The sequence below is a fragment of the Sorex araneus genome, chromosome 1, assembly GCF_027595985.1.
Source record: "Sorex araneus isolate mSorAra2 chromosome 1, mSorAra2.pri, whole genome shotgun sequence".
Taxonomy (NCBI): domain Eukaryota; kingdom Metazoa; phylum Chordata; class Mammalia; order Eulipotyphla; family Soricidae; genus Sorex; species Sorex araneus.
Genome location: NC_073302.1, coordinates 86,237,099 through 86,264,175, shown reverse-complemented (window position 1 = coordinate 86,264,175; position 27,077 = coordinate 86,237,099). Strand labels below are relative to the sequence as shown.

Below are 27,077 nucleotides of genomic sequence, written 5' to 3'. Positions count from 1 at the left end.
TTCTTTTCTCAGCCAACTAAAGAATTTAAAAAGAAAGCAAACAAAAGTATATCTGGCATTTGAAATGTATTACAGGGAAATGCTACTATTTTTATGATTATGAAAACTATAGAAATCTTTGGCAGGAGACTTTATTCTTTTTAAATCTTTTAGCAAGCTTATGCACCCCCAAATCAGGGGAAACAAGAAGGACCACACCTGTTGTGTATGTCAGAGGCTTAGATGAGGGATCAGCAAGCGAGAGTGGATTTTTGTGCCAGAGATACTGTGCTTCTGACTAGTAAATAGGCAAGGAATTTGCTTCCTAACTACTTGAACCCAACTCCATGGGGAGTGCTCACTCGAGTGAAAGTACCGTGGAGGTTTGGCATAGGTGGAATTTGTGTTCCTGCCTCCAGACCTGAGAGTGAGCCTGTTACAGTAGTTCCCAAACCAGCCAGAAAGGGCTTTGATGGTGACTTTTCTTTCAGGGTTTCATCACCCCAAGCTGGATTCCAATGGTGTCAGGTTTGAACAGGATTGATAGGCTGACCTGCACATGTGATGGGTGGGAGCGTAAATAGTCCTTGACTATATCTTGAACTTTTAGGAATTATTCTTTTGGTTCCTATGAGATGAGACCTGCTACTACGTGGCTTGGACCTGCCTTGGCCTGTCGGAAAAACTGCTGGTTCTCTGGAGCTAACCGTTACAGCTTGATCATGATGTAGACACATGTATGTCTTTCATACATGGCTAATATGCAAGGTGCTGTCTGACAGGTGCCTGCAGCCTGGTGTGAGAAGTCTCAAGAAAGAATTTCAGGGATATTTTTATTATTTCTAAAAGAATCTGTAACACATTTCCTGCTGACTTTTCAGTAGAAAACTGTAAATTTTTTTAAATCAGTTATGAGTAGTTCAGAGTGAATTTATCTTTTCTTTTCTTATACACTGTAATTTACCTTTTTTTTCCTAAAGTAGAATGATACCCAAAGTGCCAGAAAAGATATGTCGCTGGAGTGAAAGTCAGATTAGCATGTAAGCAAGTCTTACTATATTTCCAAACAATTCTGGCATATTTGCACAAGATTTCAAAAGATAGTAATCACAGAAACTGAAATGCGTTTTTTTTTCTGTTTATTTAGCAAATAGTTCTGAGTGTTTTCTATGTACAGGTCATGGGACTCTAGACAGAGCTATCTCTGCCCTCAATGAGCATACGTTCTTATGTTTGTGCACGTTATTACTTGGTGGGCCTCATGCCAATGTCACTTTTGCATTTGTTCAAAAGGAAAACTTTGAGGTCTTCCTCCAGACTGAATTTGAAGATTCTTAGCACGTTAGTGTGCATGTTAAATTTTGAGAATAACCATTCTGATTCACGTCAGGAAAAAGTATGTTATAGTTTCAAACGGTTACAGTTATTTGAAGGAAAGAATGCTGTGGGCCAGATTGTGACTGAGACTGAGTCTCAAAGGCTGGTGAGTGAAAGTGTCTGAAGATGTCTCATGCCTGAAATGATGAGGAAGGCAGGAGCCGAGAGATGATCTGGGGAAGGCTGTTCCAGGCAGCGAAACACTTTCAGTCTGTGTCGTGTTCTGTTCTTCCCATTTTTCTCCTGTTTTTCCCCTTTGTGCTCTGGCTAGCAGGGGGCCCATGGATTCACTTGTCTGCTTTGTCAGGATGTAGCTGGTGATGGAAGCATTTGACAGAATGGCATAAGTGCAAACAGTTCAAGACCAAAACTTAATTTTGATAAGATTCGGCTATTTATCAAAGTGAAGAGACAATCAGGGGATTGGATGGTTGTCTTGGCAGTGAAGCCTTCCAAAGGTTGACATTTGATATGATTAGGAAGAGGAAGAGGATACCAGGAGAGGAGGTTGCACGCCAGTGGAGAGGATTAGAGAAGATAGCATGCTAGGAGACATGGCCAGAGACATTGGAAAGGGGGCCACAAAGGAAATGGATCAGCACGTTTTTATTTGGCCTGAGCTAATGAGGAAAAGAAGGACAGAATCTCTCTGTGTGTGAAAGGGACTTAGTACTTTCTTGTGAATAGGTATTCTTGATGAGAGTGTGATAAGGACCATTGATGGTTTATTATTTTTTTTGGTTTTATTTTGATTTTGAAAGTTCCTTCATCCAGCTGGTAGGGCTTTTGCCTTGTATGTGGCTGACCCGGGTTCGATTCCTCCATCCCTCTCAGAGAGCCCAGCCAGCTACCGGGAGTATCCTGCCCACACAGCAGAGCCTGGCAAGCTCCCCATGGCATATTTGATATGCCAAAAATAGTAACAAGTCTCACAGTGGAGACATTACTGGTGCCCGCTCGAGCAAAATGATGGACAACAGGACAACAGTGCTACAGTGCTACACTTAAACACATGGATCATTTTGGTAAAAAAAAAGCTTGGTTGATGCTCTTTACTTGCTGTAGGCACAAGGAATGTTTACCCCTTCTCAACAGTTTAGTATAAAAATGCTTTACTGTAAATCAGCATTCAAAGGCAACTGTACAGTCATGGAAATAGGAATAAGTAAGAAAAATAAAACCCTTGGTGGAAGGACAGTGTCTGAGGCAGAGAGACAAAGGGGAGTGATCTGAAGGGGCCAAGGGCTGTAGCTTGGCAGTAAGAGTGCATGCCTCCATTGGTAGTGCCTGGGCTTAATCTCCGGCTCCGCACTGGACAGAAGGAAAGAACAGGAGATGGTTGGCAGGACTGTGGTGACATAACCAGCAGGAGTGAAGCAGTGAACATCTCCAGAGCCTCACACTCTGGCAGCTTTATGCTCAGGGGGTTGAGGTTTTTAGATGAGCTCTACCTTGTGTGAAGTCTGAAACCATGCTCGTCAGTGAAAGTTTCTTTTTCCTCCTGTTACTGACACTGTTTCCTGCCATCTTTCCCTGCCTACTCCTCTGGTTCAAGTGGTTTGACTTTGGAGATCTGAAGTGGTTTGACTTTGGAGTAATTGGGCGTGTGCACATTCTCAGCCTTAATAATGCCTCACTTTTACCATTTGCAGTAATGTTTAAGCACAGTAATCAGTATCGAGATGTGGGCAGGATAATTTGCAAATATCTGGGATTTCCTGTAGAGAACTAAAAAATCTCATGAGGTGAGAGCTATGTGTGTGTGTGTGTTTGTTCCTTATTTATTTAAACCTCTGTAAAAATGCTTCAGCAAAATACAGTGTCACCTTTGAAGACAAATAAGATATTTAATGACATGTAGGTATACTCTAATACTCTCTGGGAACAGTGCCCTATGTATTTCTGTACTGGACCACAAATAGTAGCCCATGCTAATGAGGATGAACAAATGAGGTACTTTAGTGTATTTAGTGAGCTGAATTTATAGCCCAGTAAAATGGCATAGATACGCGTTCAAAACCCAGCCTAGAGAGGGTGGGTAGGGCTCTTGCCTTGCACAGCGCCCACCGGGCTTCAGTACCAGGCACCCTATATAGTTCCTTGAGTCTCTCCAGAAGTGAACCTTGAGCACAGAGCCAAGAGTAAGTCCTGGACACTGCTGGGTGTGGCCTAAAAAAACAGAAAAAAAAAAGTTGGAAACCCAAAGCAGAGTGACATTGCTTGAGGTATTAACATTAGTAATGGTTTACCATGATTACAAATGGATTGCTTTAGTTAGACTTCTGGAGGTGGGGATTTGTAAATGAGAACGTTGAGTATTGTACTTTCACATCATCTTTCAAGGTAATGCTAATGGGATACTTTGTAGGCAGCTTCTCAGTTTTGTTGGGGGGAGCGATGATAAGATCTTTCAAGAAATGTTAATACTTAGGTAGACACTCTTGGGTAGTTTAAATTAGTTCTTTAGGGAATAGATAGATGTCCTGTTAGATTGATTTTTACAATATTAACACTTCGATTTATTCTGTATTAGTCACCAGAAACGTTGGGTTCAGAATAAATAACTGACTTACTATGAAACTCAGGTATCTGGTTTGCCAATTTGCTAGTGATGCTGACATTATCTTTGGTCTAATTCTCAAAGTTTTATTCCTGTCTGGCTTTTATTTATTCATTTTTAATGTGCAAAACAGCTTTATTAGAGGTCCTTACCTATTTTATGAAGTTGAGTTTTGGTGACATAATCAGTTTGGAAAACACTTGACTGTTTCCCCTTATATTTCATCTGGACTTTTTTTACTAAGTTGAGAATAATTTCTCATTGGTCCTCCAATGAGAAATTATTTTATTTTAATTAATAAAATAATTTTAATCCAGTAGCAGGCAGGATCAGTTCCACAAGTCCTAGCATTTCTCAGAAAATTTGGAACAGATCAATGAGCAAATGAAGATTATTTCCTGCTTAATGAAAAATTAGAGTCTTTGGGTTCTTTAGTGGAAAAAGGAGAGTGAAGAAGGTGGTTGCAAGATTCATTGCATTTATTTCAAAACAAACTTTTTAAAAAGTGTAGTAGGGAGTGTTAATGATGAATGCTTGTTTTTTGGTAAGTATTTTTAAAAATTATTTTGTATTTTTGGCTCACACTTGGTGGTGCCCTAGCCCCTGTACTGTCTCCCCATTCTCTTGATAAACATTTTTAAAGTGTGATCTTACTTAATTTTTAAATCCCTTCCCCCACCTTGTCCTTCCCTGTGTTGTGTTTCCTTGGTGGTGGTTGTGATGATTGAGAGTTGCTTCCCTACCTGCCTGCGGTGCGTGCTGGGGCCACAGAGCAGGCCGGTGCTTTAGTGCTTCCATATGTGTACTCAGATCATACACTCTTGGTTGAGACATATAATTTAGTGGATGTGGTGCTCACACTTGGTGCTCATCAGTGGTGGCACTTTTACCTGTGCTCACACACCTGTGGTTGTCCTGTGGTTAGAAATTGCCTGCAGTGTTAGGGGACGGCAGTCAGCAGAAATCCCTGGCTCATACAACAGAGCTGCCGGAATTATGTTCAGCATGCCTGACACCCAGGCCAGATGACTGACCAGATGACTGCCAGATCGGTGCTTACCTGTGACCCTTTGCTGTTCTTCTTGAACTCATTGAGATAGGCATCTTTAAGGTTTGGACAACTAACTTGCTATAGAAAACAAATTAATTTTTAAATGTTACTATCAAGAATATTTTCCTGAAACTATAATTGTTTGAATTATATTTTTTGCCCAACTGCCAAAATACTAATAATCTTATCTTTTTTTTTTCCTGTTCTATTAATACTGTGTAGTATTGTTCTTTGCTTACTCCTGGCTCTGCACTCAGGTATTACTCCTGGCGGTGCTCAGGGGACCATATGGGATCTTGGGAATTGAACCCGGGTCGGCCAAGTGCAAGACAAATGCCTTACCCCATTCGGAGGGCCTGGGAAGCTAATGAGAGTATCCCGCCTGCATGGCAGAGCCTGGCATGCTACTCGTGGCATATTCCATATGCCAAAAACAGTATCAAGAAGTCTCACAATGGAGACGTTACTGGTGCCTGATCAAGCAAATCAGTGAACAACGGGACGACAGTGCAGTGCTACAGAATTGTTCTTATTTTTTAAATTAAATTTATTTTTTTTTCATTTTTTGTTTTTTGGGCCACCCCCAGTGATGCTAGGGGTTACTCCTGGCTCTCCATGCAGGAATTACTCCTGGCCCTCAGGGACTATATGGGGTGTTGGAAATTAAACCCCAGTTGGCCATGTGCAACACAAGCACTGCACTGTCACTCCAGCTGTGTATTGTTCTTATTTTGGTGAGACTAAAAACCCCCATGAGTATTTTTAAACAGTTCCATTTTCCTTTGTTTCTGGGCCATACCCAGTGATGCTCAGGGACCAGTCCTCGTGGGCATCAGGACCCAGTGCCAGGGCTCAGTCCAGGGTAGTTAGTTGCATGCAAGGCAAGTGCCATAACCAGTGTACTCTCTCTCTCTCTCTCTCTCTCTCTCTCTCTCTCTCCCTCTCTCCCTTTCTCCCTCTTCCTCTCCCTCTCCCTCTCCCTCTCCCTCCCTCTCTCTCCCCCTCTCCCTGCCCCCTTTGGCTTTATACAGTTGCTTTGATTACTGAAATAAAGCTATTTGCTTTTTGTTTCTGTTTCTGTTAATTTTTTTTTTTTAAGGAATTCAAAGTGGAAGTATTTTTAAGAGATAACATTGACTATTTGAGGGGGGATGTTTATTTATTTTTTTATTTATTCATTCATTCATTTACTTTAAATGGCTGGCTAGTGAAATTTGTTGCAAATGATAAAATATGTATTTGGCAATTTGCTTTAGAAGTTGATGCTTTTCAGTCTGACTCGATTGAAGCATTCTTTTTAATGCATGACATTGCTTTTCTTTTGATACAAGATAAGTTTTAAATCTTCTACTGTTTCTTGAGTTGAAAAGTGAAGAGACAGGCCTGAAAGGTTCATGTGGGTGTTTGTTTCAGTATAGACCAGTCATGACAGTCGGCACCCTCCACACAGGACCTTAGGTTGCTGGTGCTCTTATTCCAGGTGTCAGACTATGCAGCCCAAGCACTGTTGTGGAATGCTTTTTATTGAGTCATTGTTGCTAAATTACCGCTTAAAAATATTTTACACAAAGGTGCTTTTAATTTTTTTCTGAGCAAGACTGCTCGTCCTTTTTTTTATTGGTGCTCTTCCCCCCCTTCCTTTGGAGGACAGCATAAAAATGTGAAATCATGGAATTAAGAAATAGAATGGTAGTGATTTGCAGGTAAGATCATTTCATATGTGGAACTCTTTTTATGTGACTCTTGATGGGTGGAGAAAATGTATTAAGATGTGAAAAATCTGTGGGTGTATTTGACAAACACTATAAGAAATTTTGGGAGCTTACGTTTGACCTGTACAATTTTCATTTTATTGAAGCCGTAAGTGCTATTTTGGAATATTAGGGGGATCTGACAACAGTAGTTAGCAATGTTCATAACGCATCAAATATCATGATTCTATCCAGTAACCCTATTGCAGTGTTTGAGAATCCCTTCCTGTTTAAATAGGCGATCTGTGAATGTACTTGCTCAGAGATGCATGAGCCACATCACCTATAAATTTGATTGGAAGCTACAGCACTAGCATGGACTGATGGATAGCAGATTAGAGCTCTGATTAACCATGTGATTCGAAGACTGGGAATATATTGTCTAAGCAAGATTCATCACACGCAATCAGAATTTCAAGTGGTCAGATGGAATTCAAATGTGTTTTGTGGCTTTCCTCCCTTAGTGCTTTTCTTCCTAGGTTGCCTTTTTTCTCAAACCTCTTTCCCCAAAGCTGAAAAATACTTCTTTGATGAATCTGCTCCTTACCCTAAAGCTGTCTGTCTGTTATTCATCAGAAAGCAGGTCGCAGTTCAGTGAGCAGAAGAAAAGATTTTAATAGAAGCTGTGCCAAGGGCTGTAATGCATCATTTTAGGGCCCTAATTACATTACAATGACAAATATCAATGGTGACAACAGCAATAACCTACATCCTTTAATGGCTATGCTGGAAAAGGAGTTTGGGCCTCACGCCATTAGATTAGACTCAGTTTCAAAACATAGGCCATTAGAAGTGTGTGTCCACAGTATTATTGGCTGATCACTGAAGCCCAGTGGAAAGGCCTGTAAATAAATGATGCCTCCTAAAGCTGAATCCTCCGGGACAAAAGAGGCAAAATTAGATGACCTTGGAAGCAGCAGCGTTTCCGAGGCAACTTTAGCTTTCAAAGTGAGGAATGACCTGCTTAATTTTATGAAATCACACTCACATCCCACCCCTCCTGCTGCCAATTAGCATGACCATGAAAATCCATTGGCATGACAACTTAAAGAAATTAAGAAGTCTTTTAAACAAAAGACTATTAAGGAAGAACTTTGGAAGTTGTCTGCCCCAGTGCCCTCCACCTTTCCCTTACTGCATTCTGTTGGGTATATGTATGTTAACATACATGAATCAATAAAACAACTTCTGTTTTTTCTGCATTTAATTTTTAGGGGAAAAAAAAAAGTTCCCCTACCTCCCCCTCCCACAGTTACTCAGACTTAAATTAGCCTAGGTCCAGAGTTAAAGAGCCAAGTAAATACCTCTTGGTCTTTATTTTGCCAGATGAATAAATTTCTTTATAGTAAATTTTATTGCCTAGAATTTTTGTAGACAAACTAAAGAACTCAGTTTTCTTATGTTCCCACACATTTTTCAACCCTCCTAGCAAGGGACTATTTTATTTGTGTAAACAACATAATGAGGAAAATATGCTTGGCAGATGGTTCTAAGCATTAGAATCATCAGTTTGGTCTGCCCCAAAGTGTCTCATTATCTTTTATTCTCTCCCCCTCCACCTCTCCCTACAAAAAGCTTAACAGCCAAATGCCTTTGAGACATGGTGCTTTCAGTCTGGTGAATGCTACTCTATTTCTCAACTCACACTGGAATTTCACCCCATAACCACTGTGGTATGTTCCTCCAGGTGGAGAGTGGTTTGGTGATTCCCATCGCAGCTTTTCATGGTGGTTTAAGCATTCTTAAAAGATAGCTAAATGCTCCATGGGGCCAGTGTAGTAAATTAAATCAGATCAGCACAGTTGGGTCCTTATTCACTGCTGCTTATTGGTGCTGGGTTTTTGTCTGTCCTGTTAAGAGTGCAGACCGGAATGGAAAGCTTAGGTTTGAAACTTCATGGTGAATTTGTATTTTCTCTTGGCTGGCAAGGTTTTTAAGGTGCTGGCATTTAAAAGATTGCATAGCTACAAAGGCAAAAGGGTGACTGATGAGAAGGAAACCTAGATTGCACAAGTGAGTATCTCGGTCATTCTGGTAATGACTTAGCAAGAAAAAGAGTGTTTTTGTCCTCTTTTTAAAATGAGGAACTGACCCCAGATGGAATTTATTTTGAGATTTTTGTAGGAATAGTAATAGCTTTGTTTTCTGTCTCTCAACACTTGTCGCCTATCTTTCCCCTATGCCGTCATTAATATATGTTATTTTGTATGCGTGTATAAAAACATGTGTTTACATGGCATATATCAAGCCTTCTGGTAATGCAAATTAAGAGGAACATTGGTAAAGCTTTGGGTAGGTAGCTTTATGACCAAAAGATGTTCAATTAAAAAAAATCTTGTAGCATTCTATTGGTGTAAAATTTCTGTGTGTACAAATAGTAGAGAATAAAAACTATTAATCTGAGGGACTTTTGCACATGTGTTGTGATAAATTTATTCCCAAGGTTAGACTTCATATATATGCAAATTGCTTTCTGCTAAGATTCTATGTTCCTAAACTTAAGCACACAGAAAATCAAAATCAGATGTAGTGAGGCACATTTGGATATTTTTGTTTTGCTTTGCTTTTTTTTTTTTTTTTTGGTCACACCTGTCTGTGCTCAGGACTAACTTCTGGCTTTCTGCTCAGGGATCATTCCTGGCAGGGCTGGGGGACCATGAAGTCCCAGGGATTGAACCCGGGTTGGCCATATGCAAGGCAGGTGCCTTAACCATGATATATCTCACCAACCCAACATTTAGACATTTTTCGATTGAAGAAAGCACGATATTTTCTTAACTGTTTATAATGAAGGATCTGAATTAATCAGCTTGTTTGGGTGGTGCAATATTCCTCTCCTTAGAAGCTGGGAACTTGATTGTCAAATCCTCATGTCTGTTGAAGGAAACTCAAAATTATAAAAATTCAATGAGTTTTACTAATCAAGAGAAGTAGAGATATGAGAAAAAACTGTATTTTTACTATCAAAACTCCAAAAAGTCAAGGTCTTATTAAAAAAAAAAATGAACAAGGGTGCTGTTGAAGGCTTTTGAAAACGGATTCTCAGTCATGAAAATTAAATTCCTTTTTATGTTGTCTGGATGCTTGAAGGTTGACTCTAAGATGAATGCTGCTTAATAAATTGTGCTATTAATGTGGCACTGTTGTCACTGCCTCCTTTTAATGGGCTTGCTGATGAGAGTTTTCCTCATCCTTAGGAAATATGCCAGCCAGAATATAAAGTGTGTTTTAATATCCTGTTAATATTTTGGGGATTTGTAACCAGCTGACTGCTATCTTTATTGCTTTTTTTCCTTCCCCCCTTTTGCAGGCAGAGATAGTCAAGAGGCTGAATGCGATTTGTGCTCAAGTCATTCCTTTCCTGTCTCAAGAGGTAAGACACTTGGACGCAGGCGCTGGTCACAAGGTGCCATCTCAGTGATTTGTGGCAAAGGAATGGTGGAGCTGACTGTTTGCCTTTGTCAGTCTTGATGTTTTGTGTTGCTCATTTCTAAGATGTAGTGTTAGTAGTCCGACTTCTATAACTTACTTAGGGGATTATAGTTGTGTCTACACGATGGGTTCTTTTCTAGTAAGCTAAATTTGCTTTCATAAGACTATATGGTGTTGCATGGAATAATGACTGTGTCATAATGGCATGTTAATAGGATTGAAAATTCACCACAAAGAAGCAGCTCTTTTTCACATGGGGGTTATTGGGCACTAAAGGTCTGCCAAAGAGCCTATCAGATACACAGGTTTTACAATAGTAAGCCAATCAATGTAACTTTTTGAAAATTTCTTATTATTACAAGATGGGGTCTTTCTGTGTATTTGGGAAAACACATGCAGAGCAAGCTTAGTAACTGCAATTTTCTGAAGAACGGATTTCTAACTCATCACCAGTGGGGTCTGAACAGTGTTCACAGATGTGCACCTGGAGTAATGAGGAGATACATTCCCAGTCCCTGGTGGCTCTCTTAATTGCCTGTGTAGTTACAAAGTTGAGGTGAAAGTGCAAGAAAGAGAATTTTTGCTACCAGGTTACTGCTTTTTCATCCAGTCTGGTAGGATCAGCTGTGCAGAAACTCTCGGTAAGTGTATGTTTTTCAGCCCCAGTGCTTTGTGATGCTGGTTAGGTGTAAGAGGGTGAGGAGAGGTGTGGTGGAAGAAACTCCTTGGTGTATAGGATTTGTCTATAAGCTTATTAACATAAGGAGACTATTTAGCTTTGAGCCTAGGTGGAACTACCTTCTTTGTCAGAGGGGATAAAAGGTTTCATTGAAAAGGATGCCTTTTAAAACAGGCCACCATTAGGATTACATCTGTATGTTTCTTTGAAAACCAGGGTTTTCAGAACAGAAAGTACTCTGGTCTGTAGGGAAAAATAACAGCACCTCAGAGTTGCTTATTTATTTCTCTTAACCAAATAATTTTGTAGCAGCAGTCCTTTCAGTCCCCATTATCAGATTGAGTATAAAAATGCAGAATTCCACATTACATTCTTCAATTAATTGATTTGACCAAACTAAATAAAAATACTGTGTGTGTGTGTGTGTGTGTGTGTGTGTGTGTGTGTTTCTTCCTCCTCATTGGTTCTTTATGTGCCTTGTGTCACCTTTCTCAAACGTTTTCTTCCTTCGGCCTACCCATAAGCCTGTGCTGACATTAGCATGCAGTGGTGGGTGTTTGGGTATTTGAGCATGCACAAGTATTAAAAATCTGCGGAGGCTTTTGTGACTTCTTTTTTGGTCTGAACAGGTTTAGATCTCAATACTTTGGGTACCTTTTATGGGGTATATAATCCCGTGTGAGTGCTAGTATTCAAAAACCATGGACCTTAGTTAATTCAAATCCTCTTCTGGATCTCTGAACAACAAAGCGTTCATTGTCTCTCACCTTCAGCTGTGACCACACAGCTACCACCCACTGTATTCCCATTTACCTATTTCTACTTGGGATTTGCTTGGGACTAGAGTTGATGGAGTGCTAAGGCAAGTCCAAAAGACCTATTTGCATTTCTATTTCTTTCTCGAAGCTTGGCTCTCTTTGGCTGGATCCTGTTTAGACCCTTGTGGTGTGTGTTTCTCCCTAAGCAGCTCTGCCTCACAGAGACCTGGAAGAACCTGGACCTTACAAAGCTATAGCAAGACTGGGGGGGTCCTACCTCTCACGGTCAAGGGAAAAGTCGATTTTACCCCAGGGGCCTTTATGGGCACAGACCCCTCATAGAGTCCTGGGTACAGCTTGTTCCCATGGCATTTTTGTAGGCCTTGGGGGTCTGTGTTCAGAAGCGGAAGGGTGTTACGGAACCGATTTGCTTTCAGTGGTTTCCCCTGTGGGTTTTGTTGTTTGGATGAACGGACCCAGGAGGACCAGGCAGGGGAGTGCTGGCGGTGCCGGCAAGACAGGACTGGAATAAATGGGTGCAGACAGTTATGTCCCTAGAGGAAAGTGGCCGGACTGGAGAGAGATATTGGCACCTTCTTTTCTTCTGCTTCAGACTGGGGGACTGAAGGTGGTAAGCATTTTAGTGTCACCACTGTTTATTTTCCCAAAACTTTTGACATTTTTTGGTTGAAATTCTTGAATCATGTGTAATGAATGACCCCTGTCATGATTTTCTAAACCCTGGTTCTGAGTATATCTTTGCTTCTATTTACTTTGGCTTTTCCTTTGCTCTTTTTGTCAGCTTCCTAAGGTGTGTGTGTATCTTTCAGTGTGTGGGCTACAGACATGTTTGTTCCTGTCAAATCCAGGCCTTGCTGCTGTTTTGTGTCTGAACATTGCCCACCTTGTTTTCTCTCCTGGGCACTCAGGGCCTCAGACTCCTCACACGCACCCCGAGGCCAGATGGGCTGTAATCTGGAGGGAGGGAGAGAGGCAGGTTATTAGAAGAAGATGAATTCTATTTCCTGTCTCTTCAGAGGCATGGAAAATCACTCTTGCATGGCTGCAAGCATCACTCGGTGCCAGAGCCTCTGAAGGACTTCATCTGATCTTTTAACACCGATGCTGTGTGGCAATCTACTGCCAAACTGGCAGCTATGAACTCTGAATTCATTTTAAAATGTTTTTACTTAAAAATTAAACGATTCCACTCAGAGGAAAAAGCCTCTGAAGGAAGACTGCCTAAGCTGTGGGCACTAAGTAGGAATTTGACAGATACTAGAGGTAAATTTACATATGTTTGGGTGAGGTCTGTTTTGGTCTTGTTTTTTTGGGGGGTGGAGTTGGTGCATTTTTTTCTTTTCTTTTTTTTTTTTTTCTGTTTGGCTACTCAAAGGTTCTCAGGGCTCCTGTGCTCAGGAATCACTCTGGCAGGTGGCACAGGGAACCCTATGTGGGATGGAGCCTGGCTCAGCTGTGTGCAAGTTGTATTATTTCTGCATGGCTGGTGGTAGTGACAGTGTAGTGGGGCAAAGGTGGGTTTTGAGTCACACCCAGTGTTGCCCAGCGGCTACTCTAGGTCCTGGCTATATTCTTAAGGATCACTCCTTTCAGTGTGGTGCTGGGATCAAACTCTGTTGACTGCATGCGAGACCAGTATCTTAACCTTTTCTCTCTCTGGCCCTGAAGAAACCTTTATTTCATTTTCACTCCCTGTGCTGATTAATATAGCTGTTTCATGTGGCATGTATCTAGTCTACATATTTATTAAAATAAAAAGGCACATAGAAATGGATGACAGCTATTATATATAGCTTTTTAATTGCAAGGCTTTTTTTTCCAGAATAATTTGTATAACGGTAACCCAAAAGAATTTGAAGTGTGTCTGTACCGAGCACTCACTAAAAATGAATTTCTTTATTAGATTTTATTAAAGCGTTTTATAAAATATTACAGGCAGTATATATAAACGATATGCTTTTTGTACTCACACCTGACTTTTTCCAAAGTCCCTGGAACAAGAGAAAGACTTGAGTCAATTCCTGTAATTTAAGTGAGTAATCATCATTTTAATGATTGTTAAAATTTCAGTATTCTATTACCAGGATGTGTTCTGCTATTGTCAAATTTCTTAATTAAAAATCAAGTGGGAAATTTCTCTGTCCTGTTCTTCATACCATTTGCAGGGGAGAACTATATTTATAGTTCAGTCCCCGTTGGCATAGCAAGAGCTGCCCGGATAATGATAGTCGGGTCTGGGTTGACTTCTGTTCTCCCTGTAACAAATTATTTGCCTTAATATAAGTGATTCAAACTGAATGGCCAGTAGCAAAGGATTTGCCTGCTTCAGCCTCTGTTTCCTTGTCAGTACAAATAGTATAATAATACTTGAGTGTGTGTCATTGTTGTACATATTGTTTAGGGTTAGACACTTACTGGTTAGCACATAGTGAGCATCTTCTAATATTGATTAGTAGTCATACTGGCTTTTGGATTAAACAATAGAGCTTTTGAGTTTGTTTTTGAGACCTGGAGCCAGCCCTCTTTCCCCTTTTTTAATCTGTGCCTTTTGGAAGTTTATGAGTTGATGATCTTAGTCTAAAATACATTTTTGAGGAAAAGTGTAAATTAAAACTGAATAAGAGAATAGCACTGTAGCACTGTCCTCCAGTTGTTCATTGATTTGCTCAAGCGGGCACCAGTAATGTCTCCATTGTGAGATTTGTTGTTACTGCTTTTGCCATATCGAATATGCCACAGGTAGCTTGCCAGGCTCCGCTGTGTGGTCAGAATACTCTCAGTAGCTTGCTGGGCTCTCTCAGAGGGACAGAGGAATCGAACCCGGGTCGGCTGCATGCAAGGCAAACTCCTTACCTGCTGTGCTATCGCTCCAGGTGAACTAAAACCTCAGTGAGGAATTAACCCCATGACTGATTCTCTTTTAGCTCAAAATATTAATTTCACAATTCCACAATTTAGCAAGCCCCTGTTATTCCCCAGCCAGAAGCAGAGATCTGAGAAGGTATATGTTTAGGGCTTTTGACTGTGTCCCTCCAAAGGAAGAGTCATTTTAGAGGGGTTTGTCACACCCACAATGCGGTCTAGAAAAATACCCGTCTCAATTCAGGTCATGAACCATTTTTCAAAATTCAGCTCCCTTACTGAAGTTGATAAAGTTTTTATAATGAACTTTCTCATCAACAATTTCAGGATGTCACTCTCAGAAGTTGTTAGGAAAGCCAGTAGGTAATGACTTGCCTCCAGGCCTCTTCCCATTTCTGTCCCCTCCCTGCAGTTTTAGAAACACACCTTTTAAGCAATTGTAGTGTGGATTAAAAACTGTTCTACTTACTACACCCTGGCAGCTAAGTTTGATATTATTTCTGTTAATTTGGAATCAAAATAGTCCTGGGGATGCTGATCTTTCTGAGCCATATTATTTGTTTAGATTTTTTTTTTATGTTTTCCTAATGTCTTAAAATTCAGAGTACTTGGATAGTTAGTGCCATGTGCCATTCACCCCCTTCCGCCCTGTCCTCCCTTCTCCCCTCTCTAGCAGAATGGGTTCTGTTCCAGTGTGTTTGGGTCTTGAGACATTCCTAACGGAAGACAGGCTTTAGTGAAGATGGGAAACGGTGATAGGTGTGCAGCCTTTCCGTGAACTTAGCCAGGTCTTGCACTGCCATTGGGCAGTTAGCGTCATGCAGATGATCTTTTAGAGAGGTGCTTTCATGAGATAAAAGTTTGTTTCTCACATAACAATTTGTATTTTAAGTTGTTCTCTGAACTCCAGTTCTTTCTGTATTGATACTTATCCTACCTAGCACCACTCTGTTCAGTCCAGCCAGCGAAGAGAGGAGAGAGCATCTGCATGTAAACAGTGCTACATGGGAGTTACGTTTCTGCATATTTGATGATGACCTAGGCCATAGCTAGCTTCAAGGAAAACTTGGAAATGGAATGAACCTTAGCCAAGAGCACACTCTAGATCCACTTAAAATGTATCCTAATGTAAGATCAGGAATATTAGGGGACAGGTCACAGTTGCTGCTAGACATGGTGCTGTGCATAAAATAAAAACTGACCATTTTGATTATTACACTTGGTTTGACGGAAGCCTGTTGGTCCATTGGTGTGTCTTTACAGGACACACTTTGCTTCCAACGTTGTAACAGCATGCGCTATAATTTTTAATTTGTCACATAAAATAATGTATAGTTTTTGTTATGGATATCTTTTCCCTTAAAATTCAGACCTAGTAGAAGAACCATCTATTCTGCATTTTTTTATTCTTCATATATTTACATACAGTAGGAGGAAACCACATGGACGCTAATGGGGCCTATGGACTATATCTAGATGCACAGCTTAATGTTTATTCCCCAGTTTCTAACAAGTAAAAGGATTCCTGAAGACACTTCTGAATTGAAATATGAGAGAGAAGAAATCACACATTGTGTGATCCAGGAGATCTCAAAATACTGCCATACTTCCAAGGAAATTTACTTTTCAAGAGTATGGTAGTTAGTCCTTCATCTTTTTCCTTCCCCTATCTCATGTACACATTTTGTGAATTGCTGTTGTTCTTGAATTGGGAAAATCAGGTCAACGCTTTTGATAGTCTCATTACCTGAGAAGGTACATTGGGGGATAAGTTAGTGGTTTTGTGGAGCCTTTTGTTTATTTCTGGGTTTTGGGCCACACCCCGTGGAGCTCAAGACTTAATCTTGGCAGTGCTGGGAGATATCCTCTGTGCTGGTATTGTGTCAGGGTCAACTGCAAGCTTTAGCCCCTTCACTGTCTCTGTGGCCCCAGAGTTTTGTGGCTTTTTACAACATAAACTCTGAGAGGTTGTTTTACAATATCAGACTTAGAGTTCCATTTTAATGACTTTGGTGTCAGTCATTTCCAAACTGCAACTTAATGTAACCTGAAATCTGCATATTTTATTGGAGACATTGAAAGAATAGAAAGTAGTTTCGCAGGACTAGTGACTACCTGATTCCTGACTCACTAGACCTTTGACCATGTTCCCTTTGGAAAAAGGTTGTTTTTTTCATCCATAACCTGTTTGGAGCAGATTGCTAGAATTTATTTTTTGTCATTCAGTGCAAGGAAAATGTATTTTCCCCTTCTCTTCTTCCTGCTTCTTTGTAATTCTGTAGTTAAAATTCTTTCTTGCTCCTTGGGCAAGGTAAGAGGAATAGAGCCACTGAGAGACTGGCAGTGCCCTGTGGTTCATTGCTCCCAGAGTCATGGCACAGCAGGTTTATGGGCTTAGATTTACAAATCTCGGTTTGATAAACGAAGTGAAGAATTCCAGAAATTCTTGGATCACATTTAAAATAGTGCTCTGGTTGGGAAAGGGGTTCGACCACACCTCTGATGCTGGGGAACCTTTGGATGCCAGGGATCCATGGAGGTTGGCCACATACAAATCCCTACCTCCTGTGTGACTTCTCTGACCTGGATTTTAGATTTCTTAAAAGGGGAGATTAAGAATGAATGTTTTAAGCTCTTACTCCTTTGCTTTTCTGGGGGGGAAGCTAAACATCCTTATTTGAATACTTTTATGGTGCAGATTTAAACTTGAATGTACCTAATTGCTGTTAGCATTTCCAACAAGTAGTTTGAGTAGACTTGTTTTTCTCTGTCCCCCTCAAAAAGAAAAAAAAAACAAACCTGTAGGTTTATTTGGAAACTCTCTTTGTAGTGATGGGAAATAATAAAAAAATTATAGTGATAAGCACCTATTTAAATTTTATTTAATTGCAGTCGGTTTCAGTAGTTAGATGACAAATAAGTTTAGGTTTCAAGTAAGACATGTTTTGTTACTTTCAGTATTTTTGATGTTGGAAAAGGGGTGATCTCTCAAGAAATAACTGGACCATTTGACTCTGCTCAAATGTGAGGATTAGGTGCTGCTTGGGTCCTGTGGTGCTGGGTACCCCCAGGGCCACACTGGAGGTGCTCAGGGGCCTTCAGGGCCCTTTCCACGCTGTGCAGAGTGGGCCTTGTGGTGTGGAGTGAAAACACAGGTTCACTGCTCTTTGCTGTCTTTCTGGCCCTGTTCCTTTTAACTTTATGGAAAACAAAGCCTTCCTACTGTGTTAGGAGATATGGGTACATTTCAAATGCTTTTTTGCACCTGGGTTAACAAGGTACTGAATTACTCTGAATCATATTTTGTATGTATAGAATAATTTGTAAAATGGAAGTTGAAAAAGATGATCAGTCACTTTTGTATTGTGCCTTAGGGAGGAAATGAACAAAATACAGTGGTTCCATGCGCTGGTGGCAGTATTCTCGCTTCATAATGGCACCAGGTTAACTCATCTTATTGCTTGTTAACTTTGTGAGGAATCAATGGCTTGTGATAACATGATTTAATGTAGGAGAACTTGGCGGAAATCACAGGAGATCCTCTAATATGTATGCAGTGACATCAGTAAGATCATCTGCAGAGATTGTTCATTAAGTGCCAGCAGCCTCCACAGGACACGTCTGCTTCCCTGTCAAGGCTGTTTCCTCAGCCTTGGTAATGTGTTAATGGCAGCATTGTCTACCAAATGACTAATGTCCTCAACTGGCTAATAGATTTTTCTGGGCTTCAAAGAATTTTGTCCACTTTCTCATTTTTGCAGTGGACTTTTCTGTGTTTTAATAAATTAAAATACATTTTTGGGGGTCTCATTTAATGCTAAATGAAGCACCAGCAAGTTTAACCCTGTCCTGTGTATGGTTGACTGATTGGCTTGTTCTGCATAACTGCACTTTGTTTACACTTGGATGTTTGGTAAGGCTTAAGGTAGCATTCTCACCTACTTGCCCTCAGGAAGTGAACTTGTGCTTTGAATGTTTAAGTGAAGGCCTCTTTCCAAAAGCAGCAGTGCCAACCTCTATCTGCATGTGTCTGAACAATGAGTGTACACTTGAGAAACTGACTCACTTCTTTCAACTAAATGCTGATTAGATTATTATTACTGGAGCTAAGCTTTAGCTTTAAAATGCTTTGAAGCTGAGTTGTTCAATACCGTAGCCACTACTGTATATGTTACTGTTAGTTATAAGGGCAAAGATTCAGTTTCCCATTCACATCAGTCACATTTGGAGAGCTCAGTATTCACCCAAATGTGTCTCATGGGTACAGTGTGACTAGCACAGGAGAATGTTTCCAAATTTGTAGAAAGTTCTGTTGGAAAGGATTGCACTTGTGCAACTTTCTTTGTTTTTTTGCGCCACACCTGAAGATGTTCAGGGATTACTCTGGCTCTGCACTGGGGAATTAACTCCTGGCCATGCTAGGGGGACCATATGGATCTAAGGGATCCAACTTAATTCCTCTCTCTGCAATTAGTTATTACTCTGGCCTTAACTTTTTGGGTTTCAGTGAAGAGTTCTATCTACATTGAGTGAAAATGAAGAAGGTAGGTCCAGGCAGTCAGTAGGCAGAAGACTTGGTCAGTGTTTTGCAAGGTGTGTGCCTAAAATCTTCAATTCCAAGTTCTGCATTCAAAAATAGTTTCGAGGCTGTAAGGGAATAGTCCTGCATACATATTTATCTTTGTGAATAACAAACTCTGAGAAGACCTATAATTTAGCAGATTTTAGCTAAATTAAACCAAGTGGGTTAGTTGTTGTCTTTCATATTTTTTGTTATGCTTTTTTTTTTTTTTTTTGCTGTGTGTGTGTGTAATAGGATACAGCATTTCTTGGTATACTGTTTAGAAAACATTGAGTTTCAGATAAATGTAAAGTTTGTATCACTAAACTTAAGAGTTGCTGAAAAGAGCTCATCAGAATTTAGCCTGACTTACTGTGCATATGGGGTAACACTAACTTACTTGAAATATTGTGTCTAGTCACAGTGACCATGCCAGAGGAGTTACTGGAAAGACGAGTGGCCTGTGTCAGATACTTGGGGTTATTTAATCTGAAATAAAGATAATTGAAAACATGTTTATGTAATTTTTAAATACTTAAACTGACATTCTAGTGGAGGAGAGTGAAGGCAAAACTGGGTCAAAAGCATTTGGAAGAAGCTACCAGAAGACAGATTTCTCCTTAATGTTAGGACCCTTTTCCTTAAAATAGAATATAGTATGCAGAAGTGAGTTCCCTTTCATAGGAGTTGGTAAGAGGCTGAGGATGCTGAGGGTGTTGACAGAGGAGATTGACCAATTTTAGCTATAGTAGTAATAGTCTCTAGTTTGTGGCTGGTACTGCAGTGCCCTCATCCTAATGCCAGTGTTTCCATTTAACCCTAGCAGCATTTAGAAATCTATAGGCATTTGAAAGGAAGTCTTTTTGTTGTTGTTGATTGGTTGTTCAGTACTTGTAACATAACTCTGCTGGGTCTTATGGTCTTTAGCCACTTCCAGTTCTAAGTGACTCACTTTGAGGGACACTTGTCTACTGACTCTTCTTGGTTGGAAGGGCATATGCTTCATGTTCAGGTGTAAATATCTTAACCTTGGAGTATTTCCCTTTTTTTTTTTTCTTTTTGGGTCACACCTGACGATGGTCAGAGGTTATTCCTAGCTCTGCACACAGGAATTTCTCCCTATGTTGCTCGGGGAACCATATGGGATGCTGGGGATCAAACCATGGTTTGCTGTGTGCAAGGCAAATGCCTTCCTTTCTGTACTATACTGCTGATCCCTGGAGTACTTCCTTAGCCCCTACACTGTTCTCCCTTCAGTCTGTTTCATCCACCTGCCTACCTGCTTCTTTTCTTTTTCCAGTCTCATTTTAACCAAAATGAAGAACTGATGGTCCACTTAAATGTTTTTAATAAAAGAAGCCCTTCCAGGCTAAAGTCCAGCTTTTTTGCATGTCATGCAAAGCCCTTTGCTTTTTGGCCTCCTCCTGATTTACAGATTTTACTTCTCATTAGTATGTGGTTCTGTACAATGTATTTAGACTATTTCCAAGTGACTTTATGTCCCTGTTTTTGTTTCTTTCCTCTTTGAAAACCTTCAAAATCAAATATGCTTTTTTTTTCCAGTTTTGTCCCTTTCCCTGCTTGCCTCCTTTCGCCACACATCTCTTTGAGAGACAAGGTCCTTTTTTCTTCAGAGACTGTACCCAGGATGCTCTCTCTGCATTCACTAAGACATTTTTTAAATTAGACATTTCCCTGATAAGTTATTAAATAGTGTTCTCTAATTTTCTTCATGGAAATTAACTTCTAGTTGTACTGTGGAGTCTCTTAAGTGTCATTAATTCATAGACTCGTTTGTTTTCTACCATAGTACCTGCTGTATAACAGAAACTTAATGCATAAGTTAATGGGTGAGAGTAAAGCCTTTTCTTGGTGCCGTGGCCATTGTTTTCTAGAACTTCAGCTTGTATGGTATTTTCTACCTTCCTGTGTTTTAAAGTGCTCTGAGTTTTGTGAAGAGTTGGGTATTATTCCATGCTCATTTTGCAGTTCCACATTCCTGGAATATTAAGGTTAACTGTTAAGAGAGACCTAGTTCATTTTTCGTATCTTTATTATGCCTATCAAAAAGCATAGAATTAAAAGAAATCTAGAGGCCAGAGAGAAGCATGTGCTTTGCATGGAGGAGGCCTGGGTGTGTTTGGTCTCTGGCATCAAGGCCCCTGCAGTGCTTAATGGACCAAGAGTGGTCCCTGAGCACCACTGGGTAACACCTAAACCCGTCTCTCCCCAAGCTGAACCAGTTGGTTTCCCATGCCCCCACAAACACAAACCAATCTAAGTTGTGTACAGAGTTTTAAAAATTGTTTTTACCAGAAGTACCACATCTAATGCCACCCCTCAAAGGTTGTGAACATGGCAGCTATTGTCACTATGAGCTCTTATGAAATACATACAGGACATACAGCATGCTAGTTTGATGCTGGAGTTACCATCATCTTAAATTGCTTTAATTTTTTTGTGGTGGAAAATATATTTTAACGTTTCCTGAATAAATGCAAGAATGTAATTTTATCAGGACTGACTGGAGAGAGCGCTCAGGGATCCAAGCATGCGCTTGGTATTTGAAAGGCCAGATTTGATCCTGGCATTGCTGAGTGTGGACTCAAAACAAAAAATAATTTATGAGATGAAATAAGTAGGTAGATAGTTTGATTTATAGGATTTATTTTATTGACCTCCTTATTCCTCCATGTTTGTGTTTTTCGAATAAGTGTTTTTATCAGATACGATTTTTCATGTAAAATGTACCCATTTAAGTAGACATTTCTGTGATTATTAGTAAATGCAGGTATATGGCCCTAACTGGTCTTTCCTATGGAAAAAAAAATTCTAAACCACTGCATTTATTTTATTTTTTGGGCCTTACTTTCTTGTAAAACCAGGTGGGGCTGAAAGAAAATTGAATCACATGCTTATTTTCTAGGTATGCTGTAACATACTTGATGGCTTAAAACACTAGAAATTAACTTTCCTATAATTTGGAAATTAGAGGTCCGAAATCAAGGTGTAACCAGGACAGTTTCCTTCTGAGAACCTAGAGGGAATCTTGACTTGCTTATTTCTAGTTTCTGGTGTCTTCCAATAAATGAAACTTGTTTCTTGGATGTGTGTATATCACACCAACTGAACTGCATTTAAAAGAATAAATAATGGGTTATTATTTTTTTCTTGTTCTTTCACATTCCAGTTAGAGACCCAAGCACCTTCTTTCACCTGTGACATATTAATATATTCCTAATAGCAATTTAGTTGGGTAGTACTCGTGGAAAGTTTAAGCCGGAAGCTCATATCTGAGTGAATGATAGCTTGAGCTGTAAAAGAAGCCAGAGGACTTGTAGCATTCTACAGATTTACTGGGGTGTAAGCAGGAAGTGGGAGAGGAGCGGATGGGGAAGGGGAAGAAAGAAATGGGAAGAGACAGAGACAGTTCGAAAACCTTCATGGTTCTAAGAAGGATCTGAAAAACTTGTTACATTTTCTAAGTTAGAGATTTTTTTATTTGTTAAGATTTGAATGTGGTTGTGTGTGTCTGAGGAACACTTCCTTTGAGTCTGCTTCCAGCTTACAGAGTGCTCTTGACTATGTATGGCCTTAGGTGTTTGCCTCTTTTTTTTTTTTTCTTTTTTGTTCACTCTTCCTCCCGAGTTTTAATTTTCACCTCGTGCATGCATAAATCTGTGGTTTGTTAAGTTTGTGGCTAAGTCTGATTATTTCTGGCATTTTCAGAGCAAAGAGGAGACATTATTTGCCTTAGCAAACTTCTGTATACAAAGGTCTTTAAACAACAGTTGATTCATGGTGGGAAGCAAAACGGGGAAGTAGAAACCTGAATTGCAGGTCGAGTCCAGATGTGGTAGAGGCTGGCCACGGCCTGGAGAGAAGAGGAAGGAACAGAATCATAACTCCTTTTGCATTTCAGCTCTTTGCTCAGTTTCTGTAGGTTCATGTGGTATGTTTCTGATTTCCCTAGTAAACATGCTTGATTTTAATGTCAGGGTGGGAAGATAGCCCAATTTCCGAAGGCATTTTTATTCGGTTTGGGGGTTGAAGGCTGTTTATGAAGTCAGAATTGAACAATATTTATGGGAGAGAAGTCCTGACTTGGCATACTTTCTATCACTGTCTCATGGGACTGTTTTTTTGAGCATTTAATATAGTTATTTCTGTAATACAGAGATAATTCAGTCACACACCAAAAATGGCATAAAGCTAAAGCTTAAAAACTGATTAAATGATTGAATGTGTAAGAGGAATGAATGAAATGTGTGTCAGATGTTTGTACATGGCTCTTTGCTGTTAGGTTTCTGAAAGTTTTGAGCAGCTGTTGTTGAATTTGTAAGAAAGTAAAAGGTGGACCATTTCATGAAAATTTCTGTCCATAAACTTACTTAAGTCCCAGTGTTGTTGTTCTGCCTTTTCTCTGCCGCAGAAGCACTGACAGCTCCCACTGCTTCTTGATAACCAATTTGTTCTAAATCTAAACAGGAGCCTTGTGCTTGGTGGTAGTAAGTACTCAGTGCATAGTTAAGTTGACTTCAAAAAAAAGAAATCAGTTACTGACTAGCCTATAATAAGCTTAAAATGCATTTACATATAATTTTGATATTTTTATTCCCATTAGTTATGGGCATAAAATACACATTTATATTAAGAAGCCAAGACAAATGCCTGGTGAATTTGACTAGTTTCCTTTCCTGTGTTCCCTCCCCTCTACTGAGTAGCTGGGGGTGCGAATAGTGACCATCTGGTTACCAACTCAGAATGTTTCTCGTGGCGGGTTTGCAATGTGGCTCTTAGTGTAGTTCAAGGGGATTGTCCTATTTAACTGCTGGCTTCCATGACTCTTGGATGTATCGAGCAGTATGACAGCTGAGCTTCACAGCTAAATTTCTCAACTAGAATCAACCACAAGACTCTTCTCAGCCACATAGAGGAAGGGATGGGAGTACCTGTTTCACAGCCTGGTTCCTTCAGCTTCGGTTCACCAAGCCGACTTGATAGAGGTGCAGAAGGGTTCACTTTGGGACTGAATTTGAGTTTGTGTACACCACCAGAAAGTTTAAGTATGTTTAGAGTAATACTAGGGGGGGCACTTGTAGTGGACACTTGTTTAGGTCAGATATGAGATCCTTCATGCTTCGGGCAGAGACTTAAGTGGTTATTTTGTTCTTGCTCATTGTCCTTAGAACTAAGTCCTGAGACGAGGATTTGCTATCCAACCTAGTAAAAAACTTAAAATGGCAGAAATTAAATTTAAAATAAAAAAAATTGAAAATTGGAGATACTGGTTTTTCTGTACATTTAAAGGAAAAACCTGAAATCCTTAAACTTTACTGCTAGTGAGTGTTGTACATTTTTAAATCTTTTACATGAGTAGCCATTTTAATAACAGGGATTAAAATGTTCAACGAACACTATCCTAGACATTTAGTCATCTCCCGCCCAGGGCTTGTATTTAAAACATGAGAACCCCCAAATCCTGTTTTGCATGTAATGGAAGTTAGAGGACATATTAGGAAAAGCTGTTCTTAACTGACTAGAAAACAAATAATTGTATTCTGTTTCTGATCTTCATTTATAGCACCAGCAACAAGTGGTGCAGGCTGTGGAACGGGCCAAGCAGGTGACCATGGCAGAACTGAACGCCATCATTGGGGTACGTGGCCTTTCCGTTTTAGCTCTGGTCTTAGTGTTTGTCATCAGTTCTCTCGCTCTGGCTTTTTAATCTTTATTTTGTTGAAGGGACAAAAGCAGTAGAGAACCACAGAGTGAAATGAAGCACTTTTCTTGTCTCAGGTGCAATTTGGTGGCTACCTCAGAGCCTTGGAATCAGGTTTCCACCAATTCAGATTGACACGTTCCTGAAAATTCCCTCAGCGATTCTGGATAGACCCTTTCATAATGTTTCTTTCATTTGCAATCAGCCTGTTACTACTCTGTGCTAGAAAAAAAGATAGATTGTCCTATGTTAAAATGACCTCATTTCTTTTATCTTTCTTCAAATGATCACATAGTATCTTAATGTCTTTTTTAGTGAAATAAAATGTACGATTTTGCATCTCCCTGGTGTTCTTCTTCCCTGGTTATGAGTGATTCTTAAGGGCTAGTGTCCAATTGCAGTAGAAATAGCTGATGAACTGTATCTTTTTGAAAAATCAGTGGCCCAGTAAGAAAATCCTTCCTCGTGATAGTAGTAAATTAATGTTGCATTAGCAATCTTGTTGGAATTTAGAAATTTGGGAGTCACTCCCAACTCCATTTAAAGTTTGTTCTCTCAGGTTAAGGTAGCAAATAATAAAATGAGGTGCTAAAACTTGGAAATAGTAAAGGCAGGAAATCTGCTCAAAAGAGCACAATTCTCACATCTCTAGTTATGCAGCTGTTAGAGGCAGTTCTCTCCGCCATTCTAATGAAGACACTACAACTACACTTTTTCTTCTTTCTGCTTCCCCCTCCCAAATACTTTCTTTTGTGCACACAAAAATCTTTTCTCTTTTCCCCCCTTTTGGTATATCAAACACACTTTGATATGCTAATTATTCCATTTACTTTCATTAAAATTCAAATTTCTGAGTGAAGATGTGGATAAGGGTCGCAGGATAATCAATGTGAAGTGAAGCTCTTTCTTCAGTCCTGCCTGTCTTTCTAGGGAATCTGACTCCTCCAGGGGGACACCTACAGAGGTGGAGCAGTGGTCTGATGGAACATTACTTTTCACTGGGCTCTTTAGAGCTCGAGTTGGGGACCCTTGACCACAAGGAAAAAAAGAAAAAGTATAGTCGATTAGATGACAGGATACATGGAAAAGACTCACCTTTGTTTCCTCAGAAGGGAAGAGGCTGACCCTGAAGGAGTCTTTTATATAGACTATCTTGTCATTCATTTTCCACACTCTGAGAGGGGGAGATAAAAGATGTGAATGCATTTATTTCATAATTATTTTTTCCTGAAGCTCCAGAAACAGCAGTGCATTAATTAATAATTTATTAAAAGTTGAGAAAGCCTTAAGTTTTTCCTCCAAATTTTATTTTAGGCATTATGATCTTAGAGTATTGAGAATGGTTGGGTTTTGTTCCAGAATCGTTCCAAATTAGGCTTACCTGTATACCCGATGCACGGGGGTTTGTGTTGCATTCCCACCGGGTCAGGCTTTGGTCCCTGAATCCTCCTTTCTCCTCCACTACACCTCTGCTGTGTTCAGGCGGAGAGATGGGGTGGGATGAGGACTGCGGGAACTGGAAAACTTGGAGGCTTACTTCTGGCTTGGTGCTTACTTATTGTGTCTGCATGAGCTTCTAGGATACAGCTGGCCCTCCGTTCTGCCTCATGCCTGATTGTCCGGAGCCTTTTTTGGGAGAACATAATGTTTTTCTGTATCTTTTCCAAGTCTTATTTGTTACTGCCTGTACAATGAAAAGATTAAGTAAAAAACACATCCGTTTTATGTTGGGTGTTGTGTTAATATGCCAGGAAAGATACAAATCAGAACAAGTTCCCTTTATGTTATCAAGAATATTTTTAACCCAGTTTTGTATCTATTTCATTTTCTACACACTTTGTTTTGAATGGACTAGCAGATTGTCTTTTCCCAGGGGAAGGATGATTTATTGCACCATAGTTAAGTCACTGACAGGCAGTGTGTGTGTATATATGTATGTATGTATACATATATACATACATATACATGGATCCAATTATTAAAGCTAAATTAATTTTGTGACCTATAAAACTTGAAGAATTCAGAAAATTCAGAGAAGCCTGTGCTGAAGTTGGATCTGGTGAGAACTAGCAATTATTGGGACTGGAGTGATAGCACAGCAGGTAGGGCGTTTGCCTTGCATGCGGCCAACCCGGGTTTGAGTCACAGCATCCCATATGGTCCCCTGAGCACCGCCATGAGTAATTCCTGAGTGCAGAGCCAGGAGTAACCCCTGAGCATCGCCAGGTGTGACCCAGAAAGCAAAGAAGAAAGAAAGAATTAGCAGTTATATGTATCTGAGCAGAGCATGGTGTCACAAATCACATAATCTATTTTGAAAAATA

At 40.0% G+C, this 27,077-nt stretch overlaps 1 protein-coding gene across 8 annotated transcripts in view; it reads left to right on the top strand.

The window, feature by feature from the left end:
• The window catches only part of TLE4 (TLE family member 4, transcriptional corepressor), a 148,944-nt gene that overhangs the window by 26,731 nt on the left and 95,136 nt on the right, over positions 1 to 27,077 (top strand). For 4 of the 8 annotated variants that reach the window (XM_055137781.1, XM_055137772.1, XM_055137798.1 and 1 more), the window contains exons 5-6: positions 10,029 to 10,091; positions 24,616 to 24,690. In XM_055137781.1, coding sequence (XP_054993756.1) covers positions 10,029 to 10,091; positions 24,616 to 24,690 — 138 coding nt within the window. The remainder of the gene's footprint in view (positions 1 to 10,028; positions 10,092 to 24,615; positions 24,691 to 27,077) is intronic. The other 4 variants (XM_055137814.1, XM_055137806.1, XM_055137831.1 and 1 more) reach the window with 1 other exon arrangement.